Source organism: Ammospiza caudacuta, chromosome 4 (assembly GCF_027887145.1).
Source record: "Ammospiza caudacuta isolate bAmmCau1 chromosome 4, bAmmCau1.pri, whole genome shotgun sequence".
Lineage (NCBI taxonomy): Eukaryota > Metazoa > Chordata > Aves > Passeriformes > Passerellidae > Ammospiza > Ammospiza caudacuta.
Genome location: NC_080596.1, coordinates 13,888,317 through 13,912,229, shown reverse-complemented (window position 1 = coordinate 13,912,229; position 23,913 = coordinate 13,888,317). Strand labels below are relative to the sequence as shown.

Genomic DNA, 23,913 nt, shown 5'->3' with positions numbered 1-23,913 from the left:
ATCTGACACTGCAAGGACAAGAACAGGTGAATTTAAAAGCCTGATAACACCTAGAGCCTGGGCTGCCTGCCCTTTACCATGCAATAATCATATGGCAGATGAAGGTTGTGCATCCCCTCAGGACAGTTGCTCAGCAGATGTTCGTACTGCTTTTCCCTGGTACCTTCCTCTCCAGTGGCTGCTCCTCACGGGGGAATGCTGGCAGCCCCCAAGGCTGCAGGGCAGAGCACCCCAAGCACCAGCGGTCACCAGCCCGCAGGCTCCCACCTGACTCTACAGCCACCCCTTATGACTGCCTCCAGCAGCTTCCCGGGGAGGTTTCCAGAGCCTCGGGGAAATAGCAGCTGTATTAAACTGGGTCCAGGTGCCAGTATAAAACAACCAGGGGGTGTGGGATACGGGATGACAGGAAAACCAGCCATGTGCCCTGACGGCAGCGATGGCCATGAACGGGGGCCGGCACCCCGCAGTCCCGCCGCTGTGGCCGAGGCCTGCCGGCGCCAGCCAGCCCACCGCGCCCGGGAGCCCTCCCTGCCCGAGCCCACCGGGGCCGCCCCCGCCCGCGGGTCCCGGGCCGCTGGGGCTCCACGCACCGTGCACGCCGCACGGACCGCCCAGGCACCCGGTCGCCCCCATGGCCGGCTCCAAGCCGCTGGGGCCCCACCGATCGTGCAGGCACTGGGCCGCCTCCATGGCCGACCCCGGGCTGCCCGGGCCCCAAGCACCGTGCAGGCACCCGGCCTCCTCCATGGCCGCCCCGCCCCGCCCAACGGCTCCGCCCGCCCCGCCCGGCCCGGCCCGGGCACGGCCTGTGCCCACAAGGGGTGACAAGAGCCCTGTCATGCTGGCCGGCCCAGGGTGCCTCCCGCAGCCGAACATCTTGTTCCCCAGCTGGAAGAGAGCAGCCCGGAGCCGTGTTTAGGGTGGAATTTTCTGCTTTATGCATCTGTTACAAAGGACAAAACCGTAAAAGCCTCGTACAATAGATGCGTGTGCAAAACAGGTCCTTTACAGGACTGCTCCTGGGTCATATCCTTTGAGTATAACACTGGGAAAGTGACACTCCTGAGCAGCTTGTCACCTCCCTCACCTGCTGTGCTAACAGAAACCACCGTCAAGAAACAACAGGGTTTTCACAAATAAGACTACTTGCTCGAGGACATCTTGGACTAAGCTTAAATAAGCTGCTCAACCTGATGGACAAGTCTCCCACCTTTGCTGCCAATTTAACTTAAAAGCATCCAGTCACTACCTCAAATTACACCATTTTGGTTTTTTGCCTGTAGGCAAAGAAACAATATATTACTGCTTTCATTTTCTTGTTCTTACCCACTAAAGAAGGAGTAACCAACCCAACTTCCAGAGATTACCAATTTGCTACTCCCATAACAACTGGGACGAACACAACAAGAACTGTCACTGTCAAAAACACTAGTTGCAGCACTTTAAATTTCTGACACTGTCAAGAAGTGAGGTCTCACTTTTAACAGAACACCACTGTTAAAAGTGTTCTGTAAAACCTGTAAAGTAAACATATTTCACTTTAACCTGAGACATCAAGCCATGTTAAATTCACTGGATGCAACTTTCTTCCACGGAAATCAGTGCTTGATTCCCAACTGACGTGAAGTTATCTAGCCCATCTAAGCTATATTTTCCCTTAAATCTGCTGCCTAAGATACAGACTATTTTTCTCCTACAAAAATGCTAAAAATAGACTACTTCTCAAACGTATTTTCAAACCACTATAAATTAAGATTTTCTTACCAACTAGATACCACTTTCAGAGGAATTCCACACCCACCAGGAAAGCATATCTGCTAATTTCAGCTGCCACACTGCAAACTGACCATATACTAACATGTGCTCTCCGTCAGCAGCAAACACCTGTTTATTTTAAGAAAAGAGCCGTCACTGTGTTTCCAAAACCAGCTGCCCTATCAGCTCCTTGGCATCCTGCATGCTGGAGGAGATCTCAGAGCCATCTTCTGCCACATGGGTACCAATCAAGAACATCTTCCTCTCGTCCCCAATATCAGACAGAGCCAGAGCATCGTGAATATCAGTGATGCAATATGCACCTTCGAGGTCCTGTTACACAAAAATAAAACAACCTTGTTAGTTGCAAGAAGTAGTGGCACATTCCTACTTTGAGCCTCTGCTTTTGTCCAGGAGGGAAAGAGTCTCAAAGGCTCTGGGGCACCATTCTTTTGTACCTTTTATGAGGTCACTTCCCATGTCCTAAAATGCCTTGGGGAAAAGAGTTAATTTCTAACCTAACTTCTTCCTGAATATGGGTACAGTTGTTTCTATTTCTACACCAATTCCACTGTTTCTGATATCTATGTAAGACCACCTGCACAAGGCAGACAAAAGCACTGGTGGCCCAAGACCCCAGGTGCCCAGCAAAGGGTTACAAGAATAGGGCAAATATACAACAGTCATGCCCTGCCTGCCTCCTCAGCCACCAGTGTTTCTGATGCACTTGAGGCTGATGAAGCCCAAGCCTGCACTTGTGTTCAAGAGTAACAGAAATGACGACTAGTAATGGGCCTCAGTTACGAGAAATTTAGGAGATAACAACGTAGAGCATACTGAGCATGCAACCTTCATAAAAGAGAATCTGTGATTAAAACCCCTGGGCTCTTCTGTCATCTGATTGTACCAGAGGTCCAATTCTTTTCCAGGTACACCACCACTTACTTCCACAAAGATCTTAGGAGGAAGCACTGTCTTGTGAGGAAAGCTGCTCTTTCTCTCAGATTTCAGAAGCAGCCTTAGGAGCAACCAACCAGACAGTCTGAAGGCAAACAACAGTGCTTCACTCTTTAGCTGCTCCTAGGTGAAGTGGTACTTCTAGGCAGATACTCAGAACAGAAACCTAACTTCACATCTAACTGTGGTCTTCCCTGAAGCTCCCAAACCCTGCAACTGAACAGCAGTTTCTACCCACAGCTCTGATTGCATCTTCACCAAGCACAGGACCTGCATCTTGCAGATCCAAAACAACCTCAGATTATTTTGTTTTGTGGTCAACAGGTGTGTCAGAAAGACTCCCAGCCGTGTGCTCTCCTTAAAGGCATGAAGCCTCTTTTGAAAGGCTTTGTTGCTGTTTCCAAAATTGCTGCCAGCCCAAGCTGTGGCAGCAGCAGGGAACTCTTACCTGCTTGTTGGCCAGAACTACCACAGGCAGGGTGGAGTTGTTCTGGATTAGCTGATGAAGCAGCTGTTTCGCCACAGGCAGTCGGGCATGATCGGCCGAGTCCACGACATAGACCAGCAACAGCACTTTGGGCAAGTACATGTTCCAGTATGAGCGCAGAGATTCACTGCCCCCGACTGGAAGAGAAGACAGCAGCACAGGATTCACCAAGTAATTCAACAGCACTGCTCTCAGAGGTGCAGACAGCAGGCCCTGGGCTGAAAACCCAAGGTATTTAGATTACCAAAACCTCAAAGTATTTGAGCTACTGTACATGAGACTGAAAACAGCTTTATTTTCCCCAGTCAGGTCCCATGAAGGCATATATGTATGCTCTGGGGGAAAAAAAATCTTCCCATTTTAAGCTCTTATTTTGAGAGGATTCTGAGTTCAGTTTCTTTACAGTTGTTTTCTGCCTTGTTGGTTCTTGATCTCAAGCAAGTAAGAGAGTAGAAAACAGTTCAGTGTCCACAAACACCAAATGTCCCCATACAGGCTATCTCCCAATGCCCATCTCGTTTTAGGACAAAGCAGGTGTACAATTTCCAAAGGAGAAATTTAGCTCTGAGGTGTGGAGGGCTCTCATTGTATTTGTATGACACTAAGAACTAGCTCAAAACTCCCACAGTTTTGTGAATAACCAAAGGTGCTTAAGGAAGAGACAAAAATCTAGTCCCAGCAGACTCTTCAGGCAACCCTCTGAAGTATCTTCACACAACATCCATTTCTCCATGAGCTCTTCTCTGCTGGATACAGAGGAAAGCAGTTCACCTTCAAAACTAGGTCTTAAAATAATTCTCTGGTGAAACTGTAGGCAGCAAGGTGTTTGAGACTGTTGCTCCCATCTGGGGACAAAGAATTCAGTAGGTTGTTGAGTTTAATAGAAGGAATAACTATCAGTATATTAAGTATTTCAGATTTGTTTTCAGGTCTCTAGGTGGTCTTCAGGCACATTGCAGGACCACTCACTCAAAGAGTACTGAGGTGCTCAAAGGCATGTGTGAGTCTTTCAAAAGCAGCAAGTTTACAAAACAATAATATCTGGGGTTCCCTATCACAGGAGCTCTTTTCAAAACTGTCAGACTATACAGCCATCTTTTATTGCCCTCTTTGACTGTTCTGTGTCAAAACAATTTTGCTTTCACTTAAGTCAAAAGGGTTCAGTAGTTTCAAGAATATGGAAAGGGAAGTAACATTTCCCACTAGAGCATGACTGCCTCTTCAAATGGCCCAACGTACCTGGAAGCAGAACTGCAAGTCTGCCACTGTGGAAAGGAGCCAAAGGGCTGTGACTGACATGTAATGTTTGGGACAGAAGCCTGATTCTGTACTGTGATACTGCAGGGGCTCAGCACTGCTCCCTTTTTTAAGTGTATTCATGCACAGCATAACCCAGGGGTCAGCAACCTCACAGAGAACATTTTTTTCTCCCAAACTTGTAGGAACTCAGGAGAAGGCAGGAGCTCCTACCACCTGCAGAGGGCAAGATACCATCCAGTTATCTGTATGTTGGTACAAAGAAAAAGAACAGTTTTCCACCTTTCTAAGACAGCAAAATAAAACCCCTGCTGTTTGCTGATCACCTCGTGCCGTGTGATCACAGCACAGGCTGCTAACCCCTGGACTAGGCAATGGTACAGACTGGATAAGTAACCAGATTAGAGAGCCATGCATGGATTTACCTGGCTGAAACTGGCCTGAGACATTGCATTTCCCATGGGTCAGATCGCAGCCATCACATCTCAGGCACTACCAACCTGGACCAGAGAGGGAAGGACGACTCAGAAACAACAGGTTCTGCTGTGGTGTGTGCAGTGCTGGGCCCAGACCATCCCCAGGCAGGAGAAGAGACACTGTGTGTTTCTCTGGGCTCAGACAGGCAAAGCACACCCCTGTAGGAGACACCCTCTTACATACCAGCTGAGGGGCACAGATGGCAAGCATCCCTCTAAAGACCATTTCCCCAAACCACTGCAGAGACTCCTGTGGTAATAAGATTGGGAATGAAACTTTGTCTAAGCAGCCTCATCCCCACACCCCAAAAACTTACCTGGGAACAGTACAACTCCTTCAGACCTGCTAAAGGTACAGAGGCATCTATGGACTAGCTGCCAACTGAGCCAGTTGAGCACTGGTACAGCACAGTGCAGAAACAGCAGGAATCAATGAGCAGCTCCTGCCTCCACAGAAGGCAAGCACTGATGAGGCTGGATGTCAGCTTCTCTGTACCAGGGAGTGACCTCACCCCAGTGCCTCCACCTTTCCCATCAGCCAGGCTGCACCTCAAAACAGCTGTGATGCACCAAAGGCATCACAGGAGATGCCCTCTGCAGGCACAGACAATAACCAAAAATCAGAGCTAACAACAGTACAGAAATTTTAACAAAATGCTACAGACATTCAAAAGACTGTTTAAAGACTAGAAAATACCACTTCTGAGGCTTTTGAACAGAAAGGGCACAAAGTTTTTATCTTCCCCCTCTCTTCTTTCACTTATTATTTATTCCTCTGTAACTCTTGCCCTTTGCCAGGCAGGAGCACCAAGGAGAAGCAGAACAAGAGCTATGGACCATAACACAGGGCTTACTGGGGAAACCTCTTCTGGTTTCACCCAATCAGGCTTATTACCCATCTCTCTCTGGGAGTAGAATTCCCAGGATGTCAGGATTGAATGAAAACTGATCTCTAACACCATTGTGTCTTCTCCTTCAAAGAGGCTGAGTAGGAAAGCAGAATCTCCAAGGGGAAAATAATCACAGCTTCACATTATCGAAGCAGGCATCTGGGGACGTTGGGATAATAAAATAGGTGCCTGAGCCCTACAACACAAAACAGGAACTTATAATCAATACTAAAACAGGTTCACTCACTCTCCAGAAACTCCATCTGGGACTCTTCGGTGTTGATGCAGATGGCATTGAAGCCCTCGGTGGGAGCCATGCTGCGCTTGACGTGGTTAGTTGCCAGGGAGTGAAGAATGCTCGTCTTCCCAGCCCCATCCAGGCCCAGCACCAGGATCTGCTTACCGTGTCCTTTGCCCTGCAAAGCGAGGGTAACACACTTACCCGGGCAGCCGGGGCAAGAGCAAAGCTTAGCAGGGCTGGGGGAAAGAAGGGGACTGAACAAGGGGCCTGGAGGGCACGGCAAAAGCCCCCTCGCGGTGAGGAAGCTGAAGATGCCCGCGGGGCCCCGGCGGCACAAGTGCCCGGCCGCAGCGATGGGGGATCCCTGGGACACCGGCCGGCCCCGGGGGCAGGGAAGCGGGGCAGGAAAGCGGGGAGAGCGGCCCCGGCCCGGCCACCGCCCCGCCGCGGCTCCGGGCGCCGCCGGGGCCGAGGTCGCGGTGGCCCGAGACGGGCGGAGCGGCGCAGCCACGCCGGGAGGCCCCGGGCGGCCCAGCGGGCGTTCCCCGAGCCCGCGGCCTCGCCCGCCGCCCCGACGCGTCCCCGGTACCTGATCGGCGGCGGCAGCGGCGGCTGCAGAGCGTGCGGACAGCGAGACCGCGCTCCGCCGGCGGGCCCAGGCCCGGAACACCGCGACCGTGCCGCCCGCCAGCGCCAGCGCCGTCCCGCAGAGCGCAGCGGCCCGCAGGCGGGGGTCCATCGCCGCTCCGGCCGCGGGCACCGCTCCGGCCGTGGGCACCGGGCACCGCGCACCCGCACCGCGCACGGAGAGCGCCCCCGCAGCCCCCGCCGCCAGCCGGGCTCCCAGCGCCGGGCTGGGAACCCGCGAGTGGCGGTGAGACAGAGAACGAGTCCTGCCGCGGGCGGTTCTCGCTGGTACGGGAAGGCCACGGGTTCCGCACACCTGCTGCTGCACTCCCCGCTCCCACCCCCGCGGGATTTGCTCCCAGCTTGTTCTGCTTGCGCGCCCAGCTCCGGCGCAGCAGTCAGTACACTGGCCAGGTACCCGGGACAGGGCTCCGGCAATGTCACGAGTCAGCCTTTCCATCAGGCCAGAGCTTGTGCTAGGTTTCACCAGAGAAGACACCTGAAGAACAGAGCTGCGTTCTCTTCCGGTATCTCCCCTCCAAACACGGGACTGCTGCAGGACAGTGGTCTCTCTACTGTAGCCACATCAGCTGCTATCTAAGTGGGGGCACATCGCCCAGCGAAGTAATTTAAAACAACATTCTTTGTTCAGCACTCAGTTGGCAGCAAGTGCCTGCCAGCCATTCATCTCAGCCCCCTTCTCAGATACTCCCACTGTACAGGCAAGGTAAAAAAAATGGATTCTACATAGTAGATTTTTACTGCCAGGAGACTCAGGAGTTGTTTTTTTCTTAAGCTGCAGTAACATGTCCCTACCTTTTAAGGTCTTTGCTTTAAATTCTTTCTGAGACAGAAGCTTTTGCTATTTGGGCTGACATCTAACAACCCTCTCCAAGGCACATTTCTACCCACTGACAGTCCGTGTCTGGAAAAATGTTTTGGCTACATTCAGATCAAACCAGAATTTTCAAGACCTGTGTTGAGAGATAGTAGTTTAGCCTGAGTAAGTTTTCAGCAGCATGAGATACATAGTTATAATTCTGTATGATTTAGTATGCTGTTTGCTTAGCTTTACTTGCTCAGGATGAGTAGCTGGATTTGCTGAAGTCTCAGGCTGCAAACCATGAATTTATACCTCCATAGCTGAAATTAGTTTTCCTAGTAATTTTCCCTAGTAGCTGGCATATTGTTTTGTCTTTAGTACAAGAAAAATATTGATAGCACACTGTTGTTTTTGTTGTTGATAAATGTGTTTATCCTAACTCCTGGGCTTTTTTTGGTTCCCCTGCTCTGCTAGCGAGCAGGTGCATCAGAAGATAAGGAGACAACTGTCAGCAAAGCTGCAACTTCACAAGAACCGTCAACAGCCTTCCTGCACCGACAGAGAGAAACACCTGAGTAAGGAGTTAAAGATCCAGATCAAAAATAACCAAGAGGGCCAAGAGGCATGCAAGTTGCATGCAGGATGGGCACTTAGTCTCAAAGGTATAATTTCTTGAGTTCTTTTGTTCTGGGTCCCTCTCCAGAGTCACTGAGCTTAAGCTGACCTGCTGCTGTACCACTCCATTTTCATAAACCCAGCACCTAAGACTTGTAGGAATGTAGGGTCAAGGCCAAAGGAGAAGGAAGCACACCTCAGACAACCACACATTCTGCTCACCTTTGTTTTGCCAAGCCCTTTAGAATAAGGCAGCTGGCTTGCAGAAAGTGGGACGCTGAATCTGCTGCCGTACACTTCACCATGCTTTCTCCTAACAGTCTTGCTATCCCCCTTCAGCCTATCTTATCCTGTATTATAAAGCCCAGATGTCTTCTAAGATGCTTTGTGCCTTTGCTCTTTGGTGGTCAATGACTGACTGACATAAAAGACAGTGCTTGCATCATGCATAGATAAATCTGCTAAAGGCCTAAACTGACATATGCAAGGAGCATGAAACTACATTTTAAGAAATTCTTGATTATCTCACATCTGTTAAATGTCTGGCAACACAGAAACATTTATTCTTAGGGGCTTTGTTTGACTTTGATGGCAACAACGAAAGTCACAGCGAGGGCAAATGTGAGGAAGAGAACATGGTGAGCAGACAGATCATGGCATCTATACCAGCCCATCTCCCCCCAGACCACTGACAGGCAGGACAGAGATCCAGATTCCAAGAGTCTTTCGCCAGCACTTGCTTTTGACCTTTATTCTGCAACCAGCATCACGTATTGAAGGAGGGACGTTACCCATCCTGCTTTTTACCACCCTCCTTTAGCCCCTTTCTTCTTTTTCTGCTGCTGCTTCTTCTTGGTGGCTGGAGCACCCGCGGGTTTTTGGTGCCTGGGAGGGATGACGTTACTCGCAGCCGATACAGCTGCCCCGCTGCCGGGCCGAGGGGAGGTAGGTGGGCTGCTGGCAGTTCTACTGGCGTCCCTGCAGGAAGGCAAGAGAAAAAGACACCATGTGGGTTCACAACCACCTGCAAGACATGGTACTAGTGCAGGGAGCTGACAGTGGAAACCAGCAGCTGCCCCATTAGTTAGCAAGCATTATGTATGAGAGGGCACTCATGCGAGGAGAGGCTTCAACATACAGAAGGAGCTGGTGGAGGATGGGAACATGTCTCAAAGGGCAGCAGGTGGAGGATGGGAACATGTCTCAAAGGGCAGCAATCACCTTCTAACTGATGTTCACTAGATGGTGTAAGTCACTGACAATGAAAGCAAGGCTAACTTTTGAATAGATGTGTGACAGCACATGCAACATGCAAGAAGCCTTTCAGGTCCCACTCCTAGGCAGTGCAAATCCAGCATCCTTCCTCTCAGATGCTAGTTAAGACACCATCTTGCTGTCAGGCTTCATACATAATGGTAATTCTTGATTCCAGTTCAAATAATCAGTGTCAGCTTAGAAGGAAGTACAGTGTTTTCTCAAATCATGGCTAATGGTTCTACAGCTGCCAAAAGACTTGAAAGCAAATTGCTCAAGAGAAAGCATGCAAAATTAATCTCATTGCCAAAGGAGAAGTGCATTAAAAGACTATGAGAATTTTATTTGCACCTTGGCTCCTTCAAGCATGCCTATCCTATCACACTAGTTTTCAGGAACCTATAGGGATCTCCAGGGAGAGCACCTGGTAGCAGGTTCAAGCGGCAAAGGACGATGTCACTTGTGCTACCCGCAGTTGATATGGTGACAGAGCTGCAGCAGAGCAGCACAAACACAGCCCTCCCAGTTGCCCAGGAGTGAATTCCCCCATTGATCCTTGCAAAATGGGTACTTACAGTTCAGAGCCAGTTGTGGTTGAACCCTGAGTCCCCTTGCCAACCTGATCCTTCTTCTTGCCCTTCTTCCGCCCACGGTAGTAGGACCGCTCTCGCATTGGAAGCCACCGCTCAGGGTCGGGAGTCACCTTGGGGTCGTAGTTCTTGGGCAGCTTTCCTGCAGAACATCCAGTGCCAGGAAATGAGATTGGGGTCAGCACACCAGAGGCATCGCCAAGGGACACGCTTGGGATGTCAGTAGCAATGGCATGGCAGCACAAAGAGACCAGCAACTACATCACCCTATCAGGGTGTTGCTCTCACTCCTGAGAAAAAATGCCCCAACCAAACAGGCTATCATAAAGATCCATGTTTCCAGAGACACAGTCCTAGCAAGGGCTCTAGCTCCTAGGGACCTGGCAGCTAGCTATTTGGAGAAAGAATCTGGAGAACTCTCTGGAGCTGTGCTGTTTAAACAGCTAGGAAATACAACTTACCCTTCTTTTTTTTCTTCTTTTTCTTCACTTCCCCTTGTCTGAAAGGAAAACAAGACATTGTGACATAGCAGAGACAGAGCAGACAAATCAACTAAAAACTAGCTCTGGAAGAAGCTAAACCATTCCCTTGGTCTGCTGCTACATAAAGCTCCTTGCAGTCAAATAACAGGCTCCCTTTCCACCAGCTTGCCTTCTACAGCAATACCTTTACCACACCAGGTATGGCTCTTGAACTACCCCAAAGAAGGATGCACCAGAGATACAGCAATAAAATTAAATAAAAAAATATAGCAGCCTGCTTTACCCTTGCTCCTTCTGCTGGTTCTCTCCAGTGAGCTTGGCAGCTTTCTTCCGAACGTAGGTTGCTCCATGGGAGTTCTCCAGCGCATCAACATCTACTTTCAGTGACATGGTGTCTGAGGAAGGCAAGTGTTTGCTAAGACTGCAGGGAAGAGTTCAGGGATGCAAACCAGCGAGCATAAAAACCCATGTTCTTCCAGAAAGCAAGAGGCAACCTCAGCTTAAATAAATTCTGTCAGTTAACAATACAGACAGCAGACAGGCCTATGGGGCTATTTCCATCTCTCTCACTAGCTTCTTAAACAAGTTGGGATGAGCTGCTTAATCGCCATCTGCCTCATTTTTCCCCTCTTTAATACAGGGAACAGCTTCCTGTGAAAGCAGCTCAGGTGACAAAAGCAGTATGTGAATGAGATCGTAGGTAAGCAAGAGCTTTGCCTTATTGTATCAGTCCTGCATTACTACCACAGGTTAAAGATCCCAACAGAAAAGATGCAGGTGCTCTTGTTTTTGGTTCCACCTTGTCTTATTAACTCTCAAAGCGGAGGAGGCCAAAGATTAAAGGGTCCTGAGATATCACAGTAATGAAGCCAATTAGAGAAATAATGTAGCTCACACAACTTGACCTGGATATGTAGCTGTTCCAGAGAGGTTCCTTGCCTTTTTTTGGGTAAGAGTGGGTCTGAAGTCCCCACACAGCTGAAAAACCAAGGAAGGAATACCCAAACACCTCTTTCACCACCATTAAAAGGATACACTTTAGCTTTTTCAGGGTCAACCAGGGAATAGGCAGAGATGAGCTGTGCCAGAGTATGCACATCTTTTGGGTTTTGCCTTTTTAGAGGAAAAAAAGAAAACAAAACAAAAGGACCAAGTTACCAATGTTACTCATCTCAAAGACCAGTAACACCACACAGTGCTTGCTGCTGCAGCACATTTGCTATCTGTGGGGACAGGCATGTTAGTATGTGGTCTCCTCCAGAGCACACCACCAAACGTCACTGGTGTGGATTAAGGGAGGTACAGACAATTTCACAGTATCATGAAGCAGGCAATAGAAGAGGAAACACCCAGTAGCAAAGGCAAGTTAACACTCCCCCCAGTAAAAGATCCCATTAAGTGCACAACTGAAACTAAAACCTAGACATCCATGTTTATGTAGCACTAGAAAAAACTCCATTCCAGTCCCCAAAGAAATGTTCACTGCACACAGAGGCTTCTGGGTAAGTCTACCAGCGAGCACCAACTATAGATCAAATTAATTATCTCCCCTTCTTTCAAAATACAGCCTTGCATTGAAGCCCCTGTGCAAAGGCAACTCTACAGGACAGCTACTAGTCAGTCAAAATTGTCAGACATTGCCCACCACCAGACTGCTTGCAGACGACTCTGGGCAGAGACCTACTGCTCAGCAACCACCCAACTCACTTCCAGAGCTCCTCCAAGTCGCTGATTGCTTCCTTCTTCCTGCCATGCTTCAGTTTGAAGTTGGCAGCTTCCCTTATCAGTGACAAATGGACAGGAGACTTTGGCTGAAAGACACAGCAGCCGTGATTAGTTCCTTCCTATCACAGTGTGGAGCCCAGCTGTAGCTGGCTTTAATGCACCTGAGGCTTGGCCAAGGAGAACTGAGTTAACATCCTGTCATGCAGAAAGCAGACTACCTTTGCACTCTGGGAAGTGAAGCAGAACTGATGGGACAAGGCAGCTTGCTGCTCCACCATATTTTCCTACCAGGGAGAAGTCCTGATTGCTACATTTAGGCATCCATTGATGCCACCCTCCTAATCTGACAGGAGCTGCTGCTCCGTCTTCATAACACATATAAAATATGTTATTGATAAATGCTCACAAAACAGGAGCTCATATGTCTCCAAATCCCCAACTGGATAACTGTTGGGGCTATGCATCAACAGGAAAAGCTGAATTGGACTTCCTAGAAAGTCCAGGACAGGTTCTTGCACATAACTCCTCTGATCTGACTTGCCTGGTGCTGCTGATACCATTGGATAGCCTGTGTGAAGACTTCAATTGCACTGTCAATATCCTCTTCGTGACTGTACATTGTCACCAACGCAGACACCTGCAAACATTCAAGAGCAGTAAATAGCAGATCTTCATACAAATTATCTACAGCCAGAGTCTCAGCAGTTAAACAATGGGATTTCCCAAAAGCAGAGTCAATGTGAGCTTTCTGCTCTGTCCCTAAAAACCAGCTGGGGTAACAGGCAGGATACCCAGGGCACATCTTCCTATCCAAGTCACTCCCAAAGGAACATCCCAACATCTTCTTCCTATGGTACAAGCCTAAGATTGCATTCATAGAAGGAACCATCCTGTCTTGGCACTTTATATGCTTATCACAGAACTCAGTTTCATTAGAAAACCTTTTTCATCCCCCATTCTCTACCTCAAGAGCTATGAAAAAAGAAATCAGCACTGAAGAGATTATAAGGATACTGTCCATTTGCTGACATCCCAGTTACAAGTAGAGGTGACCCAGGGCAAGGAGCTGTCATTGTTAACTGCCCCTATAAATTATTTTGATCATTCACACTTACAATTGGAACAGATCCAACTCTCAGCTCCTGTTCAAGATGCTTATGCTGAACATGTGAGCACTTAAAAGGCCATCAGGCTTTTCTGAATAGCAGGTGTGGATAAGCATGCATATCAGGGTGATGCTGCAGGGAGGGAACACAGCACTTTCCCCCTAAGGCCTGCTGTCCTAAAGCTGCTTGTAAAACATCCTAACAGTACCTACCAGCAACCAGCAGTTGCTCCAGTCATGTTATGCAAGTAAATCCAGGCAACATGCAGGACTGAGAGATTACCAGGGAGTGGGAACATAGGCAGAGAGCATCCCTCTGACAGGCAGAGTACTTCTGTGACTATGTTCAGGCTACCTGAAGCAAGTTATAATACCACCTTTGTCCAAGACCAGGAAAATGGCCTCAGAATCCTTGCAGACACTCAAGTCAAGTGGCAGCCACAGGGAAGAGGCAAAAAGGAGCAAGCAGTGGAAAGCTCTCCTGCAAGGGAAAAACCTTACACAGCTCAGACGGAGTTTTGCTTACCATACCAGGCTTGTGCTGCAGTTCTTCTATGCTCCTTAGGATCATGCAGGCTTTGGTGACACTGCCTAGAAAAGAGACAAGGAAGAACACACTCTGAATGGCATCACAACACCTGATCCCACCAGTGAACTTCAAGCCAAAGGTAAACAATGGGGACAGAACAATTCCCCTTCTCACATCTCCCCCACTGCAGGAGTTAAGGACAGAACTCCACACAACGGACCCTTCTGCTCTTGTCACATCCTGCAAGGGTTCAGGAGCAAGCTTTGGCTACCAGGGAGTTCTCTTCAAGCTCAAGTCTGTGCTGCCTGACTGCATACAGGAATGGTACCATTATGGAGCCTCACACTGCTCCCAAAATTATCCAGCCCCAGAGGAGATTCAGCATTTCACAGAGACTGTGGGCACTTCTGTCAGCAATATGTGGAACCTATGTATCCAGACATTAGCTATCAACATTATCCTGCCATAGCTAAATATATGTATTACCTGACTGAAAGTACCTCTACTCTGCACCCCTGTCGTAACAGTGACTGCAGCAAAGCTTGCCCTGAAGTCTGGTTTTCTTACCCCTTGTACCCTTGTCAAGTGCAGACACTTCCCAACAAAGGAGGACACTAGATACCTTGAGCAATTTTTAGCTGGGCCATCGTCAGCTTGATCTCAGCTGCATTGGCAGGGTGCTGGTCTGCAAAGTCCTGAGAGTCAGAAGAAACAACAATTCAACTTGTGTGTGGGCACCAGGCTGCTGCTTTGGTGAATCATATGTCATGCTCAGTCACAGCAAGCTGGCAAGAGCCAAAGAAAGCTTTCCAGCACAAGCAGGTTTCAGCACACAGCAGAGAAGGACCCCCCAAGTGTGCCCTTTCAGATTTCTGGCCCAGGCCACTCAATCAATCCAAAGAAGGGTGTTGCAAACTGCTTGTAAGCAGAGCTGCAAAGCCTACTGCTTACCCTAGAAGTCTACTACAGCTTCATAAGCATAAAAATCAGAGGTGTAAGGGAACTATTTCCCTTTAAAAGCAGAATTGTTCAATTGGGTGTGAAGGCTTTCCAGCAGCATTAAACCAAATCAAAATAAGGAGTCAAGATAACCCTGGAAATTTAAACTAAACAAAACAAACTAAGGGAAAACAGCACAGGAAAACACAACACACAGGTTTAGATGGTGCTTGGCCAACTTTCTCTTAACCTACCTGCAGAAGCCCTACAGCCTTTGCATGCTGCTTCTCACGGCACAGCTGGGCTGCCTGGATAAGCACAGGGAGCAGGTGCTCGGGGCTCTGGGACTGTAGGCTTGCTGACAGCTTGCGGCACTGATCTGCCTGCAGGGGAAAGAGACAACTCACTTTTCTCACCTCTGCGAGCACCTCACACAGGGCCAAGAAACCAACAGAATCTAAGAAGAGATACTAGTGGTGACTCCCCTGAAATGAGTACACAGAACCAAGAGGTCCTTTTAGTGCCCCTTCAGACACATTTAAGAATCCCCACATCCCTTTTGTCTTCTGGGTATCTCCACACCATCCTCACTACAGCAATACCCAAGACAGTTGTGCTTATAGGGATGATTTTATTTTTCTACTCACTTATGTGCCTAAACCTAGAGGTCCTATTTTCTGAAACAGAACAGCTGCATCTTTGTTTTTTCCCAGTCAAACTCATGTGGATTTAATCCATAGCTACTTACTGCAGATCAGTTTCCCCTACCTGGTTTGTGTACATTGCAAGCAAAGCCTTGTTGAATTCAATTGCCTGGAGCTGCTTCTTGGAGAGTTTATGCTCAACTCCTTCTGCATTGGTCAGCTTCACCTTTTTCTTTGAATCAAAGACATTTTGGTCCTGTGGAAATCACACATCATGAGAAGATTTCACTACATTCCTTGAAGAAGAAAAGGTCCCTGGGTCTGCAATTTAACTACAGTTTAAGAAAACATCTTTACTGATTATCTTCCTTCTCTCCACAGAAGCAGAGAAGCAAGCTGACTAACCACAATGAAAGTGGCAAGGTAATTCTATACCTTGTTAATTGTGATGATATTATTTGCAATGACAGCAAGGAGTCCTACATCTGTTGGCCTGCAGATAAGGAAAGTAGAAAGCATTCTGTTACTGAACAGCAGTCTCTTACAGATGGAAGGCTGAGCATTTGTTTTTAAAAAAAAAAAAACCCTTACTTCAACTTGATTATTTGATTGTAGAGCTGTAGAGCATCCTCTGTACGTCCCTGCAGTTGCATGATATAAGCCATCTGACCATGAATAATAGCCAGTTCAGCCTCAATGTCTTCTTCTGTCACATCCTGAATGAAAATCAAAGCAAAAAGTTAAAAGCTGTTATCTCACTTCTCTTCCAGCTTCAGCATTCTGCTGGCAAACATCTGTGAGCATTCCTGGGCAGTATTAGCAGCAAAATATCCCAGCAACTACAGATGAAGGTTGTACCCACAGCACAAACAGAAGCATATTTGAATTAAACTAGGAGAAAAGAAAGCTTCACCTACTCTAGCTAGAATCTGAAGATTACCTTAACTTGTACATTCAATCTGCCATTCTGCAACGATTGGTTACAAATTCCCTGTTTGTCACCACCCACTCAGCACGTTCATCCCTAGCAGGGGTAAGTCACAGGGAGGTTTCAGACAACCTGCACCCTTCTACCTGCACCAGAACTCTGCAAGGAGCACAGCAGCAAACAGCCTGTGGTGTCAGCTGCCCGCCTGCAACAGCCATGATGGCTGCCCCAGCCTCACAAGCTGGTACCAGCAGGGCAGCCCTGGCTCTGGTCTGGCTCTCTGCACTTTGGGACTGCACCCTCGCTGCCCCTGCTGCAAAGCAAACACTCTCCAGAACCACATCAGGAACTCACCGAGTCCTCTGACAGCGACTGGCGGCACAGCTCTACAAGGAAAAACATTGAGAAACACAATTTAGAAGGCTTTAGGATGAAAAAAACGAGGCAAGAAGCATGAGGGAACATAGAACCTTTCCATATATCCCTGAAACTCCTGCAGCACAACAAGGGCACAGCAGATTACCAGGCTGATGATGGATGGGACTAAGCATGAGAGAGCAGACTATGTGAAGCAGAAGAACAATCAAAGGCACAGAAGATACTGTCCCTCCCAGACACTAATTTTCTCTCCTGACCAAAATTACTTAGACCTAGCTCCTGATTTTTCCCATAAGGATCAGCTGCAACTGCTCACCAGTTAAGCAGTGCAAGCCTGCAATATTCAGCTTACAACACCCTTTATGGGGCAGCAATTCTGTAAGTTGTCAGTACCCACACTAGTCACTTCTTCACTTTCTCACACTTCACCAGAGTATCACTTGTTTGTCCTCCAAAGGACTACTATCAAAGGACATAGGCTCAAATTACACATGCTTATCAGTTGTATGAGACACTTTCAAAACTGGGACAGAACTGACCTATTTATCTGTAAGAGCAATTAGATCAGACAGAACTAGTCCTTCCTAGTTCTCTCCCCAGATTTTTTTAAACATGCAAAATCCCCCTTTAACTCCATTGAAAAAAAACCTCCTCTTTGCTAAAAAGCTCATTTACTGGCTTATACTAATTCATACCATGAAGTACCTTGAACTTTTATAGCATGTACTTAAATCCGTACTCATACCAACAAAATTTCATCTCATGTTTATGAGATTACATTCACATCTACTTCCTGCTTCAAAAAAATGCACAAAGTTATTGAATACAAATCAGGGGGCTGTAGGAGAGCCAGGACATGCTGCATGGCAGAGGAACACGTGTCCAAAAACACCAGCTTCACAACAAATCCTGCTGCTGATCAGTTTTTAAATTCTCAAAACCTCTTTTCGTCTAATTTGTGCATCAGAGTGCAAATAACTGCTTCTACTACACAAAGCTTCCCTCTCACCTCACCAGGCTTTTACCTTCTGCTTTCTGTAGTTTTTTCATTGCTTCATTCAGCTTTCCTTGCCCAATCAATGCACATGCACTGTTATAACACAGCTCGTAGGTAGCTTCTCGAAGGCCTAAATCCTCCTAGCATGAAAAATTAATATAACATTGCATAAACACCAACAGATTTAACAGGCAACACACACAAACCAGAGTTTTCCTGTACATTCAAACTAATCCTTGAAATAAATTTAAGAAGCAAATTTGACAGGGCAAGTAAGTTGCAGCACAAAGGATCTTTCCTCACACTGCACAAAGTCAGAGGCTGACAAGGCAGCAGGGAAACTCCAGCCTGAACCTGGGGACTACTTAGGTTTGTGCAAAAGGGCAACTAAGAACTGCTGCTCTAGAGAATTAGAAAGTGAATCCACAGCACTGAACAGGAAGCTGAGCATGCTGTGTGCACCTCCAAGGACAAGGATTTCTAAACAAATGTGAACATTACAGTCTTCATTGTTCATTAACAAAAATATTCCCAAGCATGGCTGGGTGATCATAAGAACTAGCTTTAACCCTGAGCAAAAGGGTAATGAGAAAAGTGCTAGTCACCACAGGTGTTCTGCTAATACAGGTTCAGAAAGATCTACTTCCTGCTCTGCTGTGACATCTAAAGTACAGGCTCTCTAAAGATCAAAGGTGAAGTGTAATTCATAAATAATAACAGCATTTATTCCTCCATACAGGGAAAACCACTACATGATCTTCAACATACTCAGAAATCTTTACGAGACAGGAACACCTTTCTGTCCTGTTCAGTATCCACAATTCCAGTACAATTTGTATCCTCTATTCCTTGGCTCTCACTCTTACACCCAAAGACATACATACTCACTTACTGGCACCACCTTCTCCCATGTGCTTTGTGCTGCCACAACAGCAGAGAGGTTGGTTTTTCTCTCCTCCTCATACTCATCCTGGGAGTTGCGGATGAGATCCCTGTACGCAGCCAGACAATCATCGTAACGCTCCAGCCTGTACAACTGAGAAAGGAAAGGGATTAGCCCTCAGAACAGGATTTTCCTGTGCATGCCGGTAACTACAGCCTCCTTCCTCCCTCCCCATGGACTGGGGGCAGTAGAGCATCATATGCTTTAAGCTGAACATTACTAACATTTGCATCTACCTTTAAGGGCAAGCTATATAGACTACCCTTGCAAGGACTCAAGCAATGACACCAGATACCTGCACAAAAATGACACAGCTCCTACTCCTAAAACAGCTTCTTTAAAAGCAGCAGTTTACTCAGTTTTGTCCTCAAACAGCCTTCTTCCAAATTAGATCGCCTCTCTAAGAAAGAAATTAAATGAATGGTCTTTCATGCAGCTGAGAGAAGACAGCCAATTCTTCACAAAACTGTTCTGATCAACCAGGAAAAAAAGAAGAAGAAAAAGCATAACTTCTTTTTTGCATCACTTTTAATGCCTGAGACATCAGGTCCCACAAACCATTCCTGAACAGGTATCTAATGCAAACAGATGGCTGAACCATAAACAAATCCCATCAGATCTCTTCCTTCCTCAACCAGGTGGCTAATACCAGGCCAGACCCAGGAAGGGAGCAGAAGTCACAAATGTATTGCTTTGGTTCTGTGGGAATAAGATGACAACACTGCCTCCAGGAAGAGGCAACTGAAGCTTCACAGAAGTCTGAGCAGTTGGAACCATACCTGTCCTTACCTTCAAGCCAGAGAAGGAAATTCTGTCCCCATACCTGTCCCCCATTAGAGGAGGGACAAGGCATCCAGCATATGAAACTCCCACCAGGAAGAAAAGCTTGTAATTACCACTTGTCCATAAAGCTCCTTCAGTTTGTCTGTCTGCTGACTGGCACTCTGAATGGTCTTGAGAGCACTTTCAATACGGTTCAACCTGTATTCACAGTAGGCCTTCTCAAAGGCAATAACATCACTGCAAGGACAAGACAAAGGCTGACAGCCAGCACTAGAGTTTCCATTCAACAGCATTCATTCACATATAACCAGCCCTAATTAGGCACAGATTGCTACATAACCAAAAATCCAAACACACGATCCCAGATTACTGGATTATGTGTCTGTTCAGCACTGAAAGTATCTCCTATCTTCTTGGTGTTCAACAGAGAAAGCATATCAAAACTTCATCCAAAAACAAAAGGTTCCTTTTTAATGGCATTTCCACACACATGGTATTCCAAATCCTCTCTGCTCCAGGCCGCCTACTAATTATGCTAATCAAATGCTAAAAGGTAAAACAATAGCAAACTTCATTCCCTGACATTTTCTTAAGGGAAAGGCATTACATTGCAACGAAACATTGTTACTGCAAACTTCTAAAGACAATTGACTCACAAAGAGAAAGGAAAAATATAAAACACAGTCCACTTACAGGCTGATACCAAGACAAAGGTAACATTAACATATTTTGAAATATGATTACAGCAGAACTGCAGCAAAAGGGTTTGCTTTTGCAAACATAAATTGGCTTCAAAGAAAGCTCACACCAGGAGGGAAGCACTCTCAAAGAATCTGAGCCTTGAAAGCTATGTTCCACCTAACCCCTGAGTTACCATTTAAGACAAAGGAAAATAATCAGCAAGTCCTTTAGTTCATGCATGGGGCCACTTATTATTAGCTTTACTCTGCCTATTTCAAATGATCTCAATTCAACTGAGTATTAAGGAAGTTTGAAAATTAATGGCATTTAGAATTAAATCAAAGCAGCCTCAGTGCAGGACAAGAAAACTTCAAGACAGACCAAGAACCACCATTCTCCTTGCTCTGCAGGACACAGACACACAGTAGAATGAGCTGAAAGAAGTTATAGGAAGAACTCTGAAACCAGTTGAATATAAAAAAAAAAATGCTTCTCCCTACCATATAATAAAATAATAGGCTAAAATATTTGAATTAAGCCCCTTCTGTCCCAGGAAAGAAGGAACTGGTGAAGAGGGTAATTACATGTTATTCAGATGCAAACAAAAAACAAAGGTATGTTTCATCACATTGATAATTTCAACACGCCTTTCTGGGAACTTCCTTAATAAGCACAGCATCTGAAACACAAGTTTTGCTGCCAGCCACTTCTTGGGTAGCACTTTTCATCCTTGTCATTGCACAAAGAGCATCCTTATGAGGAACAAAATTAGAATCTTAAGGACACAAATGAGAAGCTTGACTTGTTCTCAAACACAATTTGTCTCCAGGGTCCTGGTTTTGAGAGGATGCACAAAGGGCTTGCACCACCCCAAAAGCTGAGGCAGCTCTTTCAGGCTGGCAAAGCAAAGGACCCCAAGGAGCTGTATGATGAGACAGCCAAGCAAAGCCAATAGCTTGCTGCCACCAACAAAGGCTTCTCCCTTCTCACTTCCCTCCCAGAGAGATCTGTCCCCTTCCCTTGTACCAGCCACGCTACCCAGCCACATCTACAAGCAGAATCAGCATGTGAAGGTGGCTGAAAACTCAGGGAGAATCCCTTCAACAATAACAGCAAGGTGTTAGACTGCCTCAAACTCGACCAGACCCTGTCTCACCTCCTCCCATAAATAAGTGTGTCACCAACCCCAATGTCTCTGAGCATATCCTGCTCTTTATTTTGCTGCCTTATTAGTCCTCTCCACTGAAGCTGCAGCAGCTTCTCAAGGACTCAGGAGTTTTGTAAAGCACAGCATGACACAACTCACCTGGTTAACACTTTAGTGTGGGTATTGATTACACCAAGGGCTTCCTTGAAGTTCCCATTCTGGATAAGACACACTACTTTACACTGAAGTGCTGTCACGTCATCTTTGTTGATCTGCAGTACTGGAGGACAAACCAGTTTCAATACAGTGATCCAACTCAAACACAGCCAGGCTTTGTAAGAGACTCACATTATTAGAGCTGCAAAAACCCATCCTAGAGAGTGGCCACATCAACTTAAAGCATCCTGGCATGGCCTGCTTTGGCTGGGATCATGAAACAAACCCCAGCAGGATAAAAGAATCCAATACAGACTCTGAACTTACCAGAAGCATGCACTGTGCTAACATGTCTGGAAGAGACCAAAGAGGCTACACAGGCCTGGGCAGACCTTTCCTTGGCATTTCACTTCAGGCAAAGACCACAGTGCCAAGGCCCCAGTGCCACGTAAAGCACACTCAGGAAGGAAAACATGTGGTACAGAAGAACGGTGTGGCTCTTGACAGGGAGTCACTTTACATGCTAAAACTTTCTGCCAGTGGATGACAGTGAATGAGAACTAGAAGAGAGGCATGAATTTTCCTATTTGATTTTTTTCAGGGATGCCAGCTTTTCCAGGACAGGAGATGAATCCCTACTGCCCACCAGCAGCAAAGACAGAACTTACAACAACAGCAACGTGCCTGATACTGCAATCCCGTTCTGGATGCCTAGCCACCAAAACAACACATCTCAACGCGAACCCTCCGTTTCGAGCAAGTTGTAGTTAGTCCATATGCACACCACCCCTCCTCCAGTTCCCGGGGGAAAAGCCCTCCTTCCTCCAATGACCAAAACGGAAGGAAAACCCACGAGTAACTCCGAGGGCTTAACCCACAGCAAGGGATGCGTGCTGCAACACAAGGACCCGACGGTCACGGCACAGCAGCGGAGCCTGGGCCCCGGCCGCCCCTCTTCCCCCTAGTCCAACACAGTAAGATCCTCGCAGCCTTTGCCCGCGGCCCCGCTCCCGGCACGAACCCTACGGACGGACAGCACCGCTCCCCGCCGCACCGCACCGACCCTCCGCAAGGCCAGCGCGCCCGGGCAGAGACCCCAGACCCGCGGCGCGGGGAACGGCACTGCCGCCGCACTCACTCTTATTGACGGACTTGAGTGCGCGGGCGAAGTCGCCGTTCTGGCCGCAGCGATTCACCTCGCTCCACAGCCCCGCCGCCGCCGCCGCCGCCCCCGCGGCCGCCGCCATCTTGGCACCGGGAGCAGACACACGTCGCGGGGACGGCACCGCGCCGGAAGCGGAAGGGCCGAGCGGGGCCCCGCCCCCAGCGGGCGCTCGTGCCTTTCCGGCGGCCCCGCCCTGCCCGGTACCGGCGCTGGGCCGGTGCGCTGTGAGCGCCTCAGGGCCCGCAGGTTCCCGCTGCTGCCGGCAGGGGGGTAACGGGGCCAGCCGGGCTCCGCGCCCGGGCGGCCCTGGCGGTGTGCACAGGCTGGAACGAGAGGCTGGAGCAGCGCTGCAGGAAGGGAGCTGGGGGTGCTGGTCCAGGGCATTGAATGTGGGGCACTGAGCCCTGGCAGCCAGGAGGGCCAGCCCTGTCCTGGGGGGCAGCAGGCACAGCCAGGCAAGGGAGGGGATTGTCCTGCTCTGCTCTGAGCTGGGGCAGCCTCACCTCCAGGGCTGGGGGCAGCTCTGGGTGCCACAACATCAGACAGAGCCTGAGCTGTTGGAGAGTGTCCAGAGAACAGTGACGGGCTCTGAGAGGAAGCCGTATGAAGAGCGATGAAGGCCACTTGGTGTGTTCAGCCTGGAGGAGAGAGGGAGACCTCACTGTGGTCTTGAACATCCTCAAGAGAGGAAGAGGAGGGGCAAGTACCAACGTCTTCACTCTGGTGACAAGTGACAGGACTCAAGGAAACGGAATGGAGCTCAGCCAGGGAAGGTCCAGGCTAAATTTCAGGAACAGGTTCTTCATCCAGATGGTGGTCAGGCACTGGAACAGCTCCCCAGGGAAGGGGTCACAGCACCAAGCCTGACAGAGCTCAAGAAGCCTTTGGACAATGCACTCAGGCACAGGGTGTGACTTTGGGGATTGTCCTGCACAGGGACTGGAGCTGGACTCAGTCATCCTGATGGGTCTCTTCCAGCCCAGCACTTTCAGTGATTCTACTGATTTAATTTGCTTTCATGAAAAAGCTCTGTAGATGTAGCACCTTAGTTATTGCCAAATAACTCCACTCCCCTTTCCATGTTTTGACCAAAGCGAGTGTGTGGAGAAAGGGCAACTGATCATTCTAAAAGGATTTTCCAACTCCCGTTACTTTCTTCTGCTAGAAGACTGGCATCAGTCATCAGCTTTCAAATTTCAGAAATGTCATGATCACAAATATCACAAAGGCTGTGTAGTTTTTAAAATAAAAATTGCAGAGTTATAAATACATCAGAGGGTTAAGGTGGACATCACTTTGTATAACACCACCCACATTACAGGATTTGGCTTTCAAA

At 48.0% G+C, this 23,913-nt stretch overlaps 2 protein-coding genes across 2 annotated transcripts; both read right to left on the bottom strand.

Moving 5' to 3' along the window:
- Window positions 1-964: 964 nt before the first annotated feature.
- On the bottom strand, window positions 965-6,833 carry ARL9 (ADP ribosylation factor like GTPase 9). Its single transcript, XM_058804035.1, has 4 exons — window positions 6,656-6,833; window positions 6,073-6,241; window positions 3,164-3,339; window positions 965-2,091 (listed from the first exon to the last, which is right to left on the bottom strand). The coding sequence occupies exons 1-4, from the start codon at window positions 6,803-6,805 to the stop codon at window positions 1,912-1,914; spliced, it is 675 nt and encodes a 224-aa protein (XP_058660018.1). The 5' UTR covers window positions 6,806-6,833; the 3' UTR covers window positions 965-1,911.
- Window positions 6,834-8,864: 2,031 nt separating this feature from the next.
- SRP72 (signal recognition particle 72) lies at window positions 8,865-22,746 on the bottom strand. Its single transcript, XM_058803631.1, has 19 exons — window positions 22,551-22,746; window positions 21,416-21,536; window positions 19,542-19,665; window positions 18,595-18,738; window positions 17,731-17,842; window positions 16,682-16,713; window positions 15,991-16,115; window positions 15,835-15,892; window positions 15,524-15,655; window positions 15,010-15,138; window positions 14,439-14,511; window positions 13,814-13,878; window positions 12,724-12,819; window positions 12,165-12,268; window positions 11,493-11,570; window positions 10,741-10,878; window positions 10,437-10,474; window positions 9,961-10,117; window positions 8,865-9,109 (listed from the first exon to the last, which is right to left on the bottom strand). Exons 1-19 carry the CDS (start codon window positions 22,657-22,659, stop codon window positions 8,935-8,937), a joined length of 2,010 nt encoding a protein of 669 aa, XP_058659614.1. The 5' UTR covers window positions 22,660-22,746; the 3' UTR covers window positions 8,865-8,934.
- Between the last annotated feature and the right edge of the window lie 1,167 nt (window positions 22,747-23,913).

Bases quoted from the DNA above. Each gene is read 5' to 3' on its own strand.
- SRP72 (XM_058803631.1), bottom strand. From the start codon at position 22,659: ATGGCGGCGGCCGCGGGGGCGGCGGCGGCGGCGGCGGGGCTGTGGAGC. The intron at 15,893-15,990 runs GTAAGGGTTTTT...CCTTATCTGCAG, and splicing joins AATCAAATAATCAAGTTGAA to GCCAACAGATGTAGGACTCC. The intron at 11,571-12,164 runs GTGAGTTGGGTG...TCCTCTAAAAAG, and splicing joins GACTTGGAGGAGCTCTGGAA to GCAAAACCCAAAAGATGTGC.
- ARL9 (XM_058804035.1), bottom strand. From the start codon at position 6,805: ATGGACCCCCGCCTGCGGGCCGCTGCGCTCTGCGGGACGGCGCTGGCG. The intron at 6,242-6,655 runs GTACCGGGGACG...CTCGCTTTGCAG, and splicing joins CCGCTGCCGCCGCCGATCAG to GGCAAAGGACACGGTAAGCA. The intron at 2,092-3,163 runs GTAAGAGTTCCC...TTTGTGTAACAG, and splicing joins TAGTTCTGGCCAACAAGCAG to GACCTCGAAGGTGCATATTG.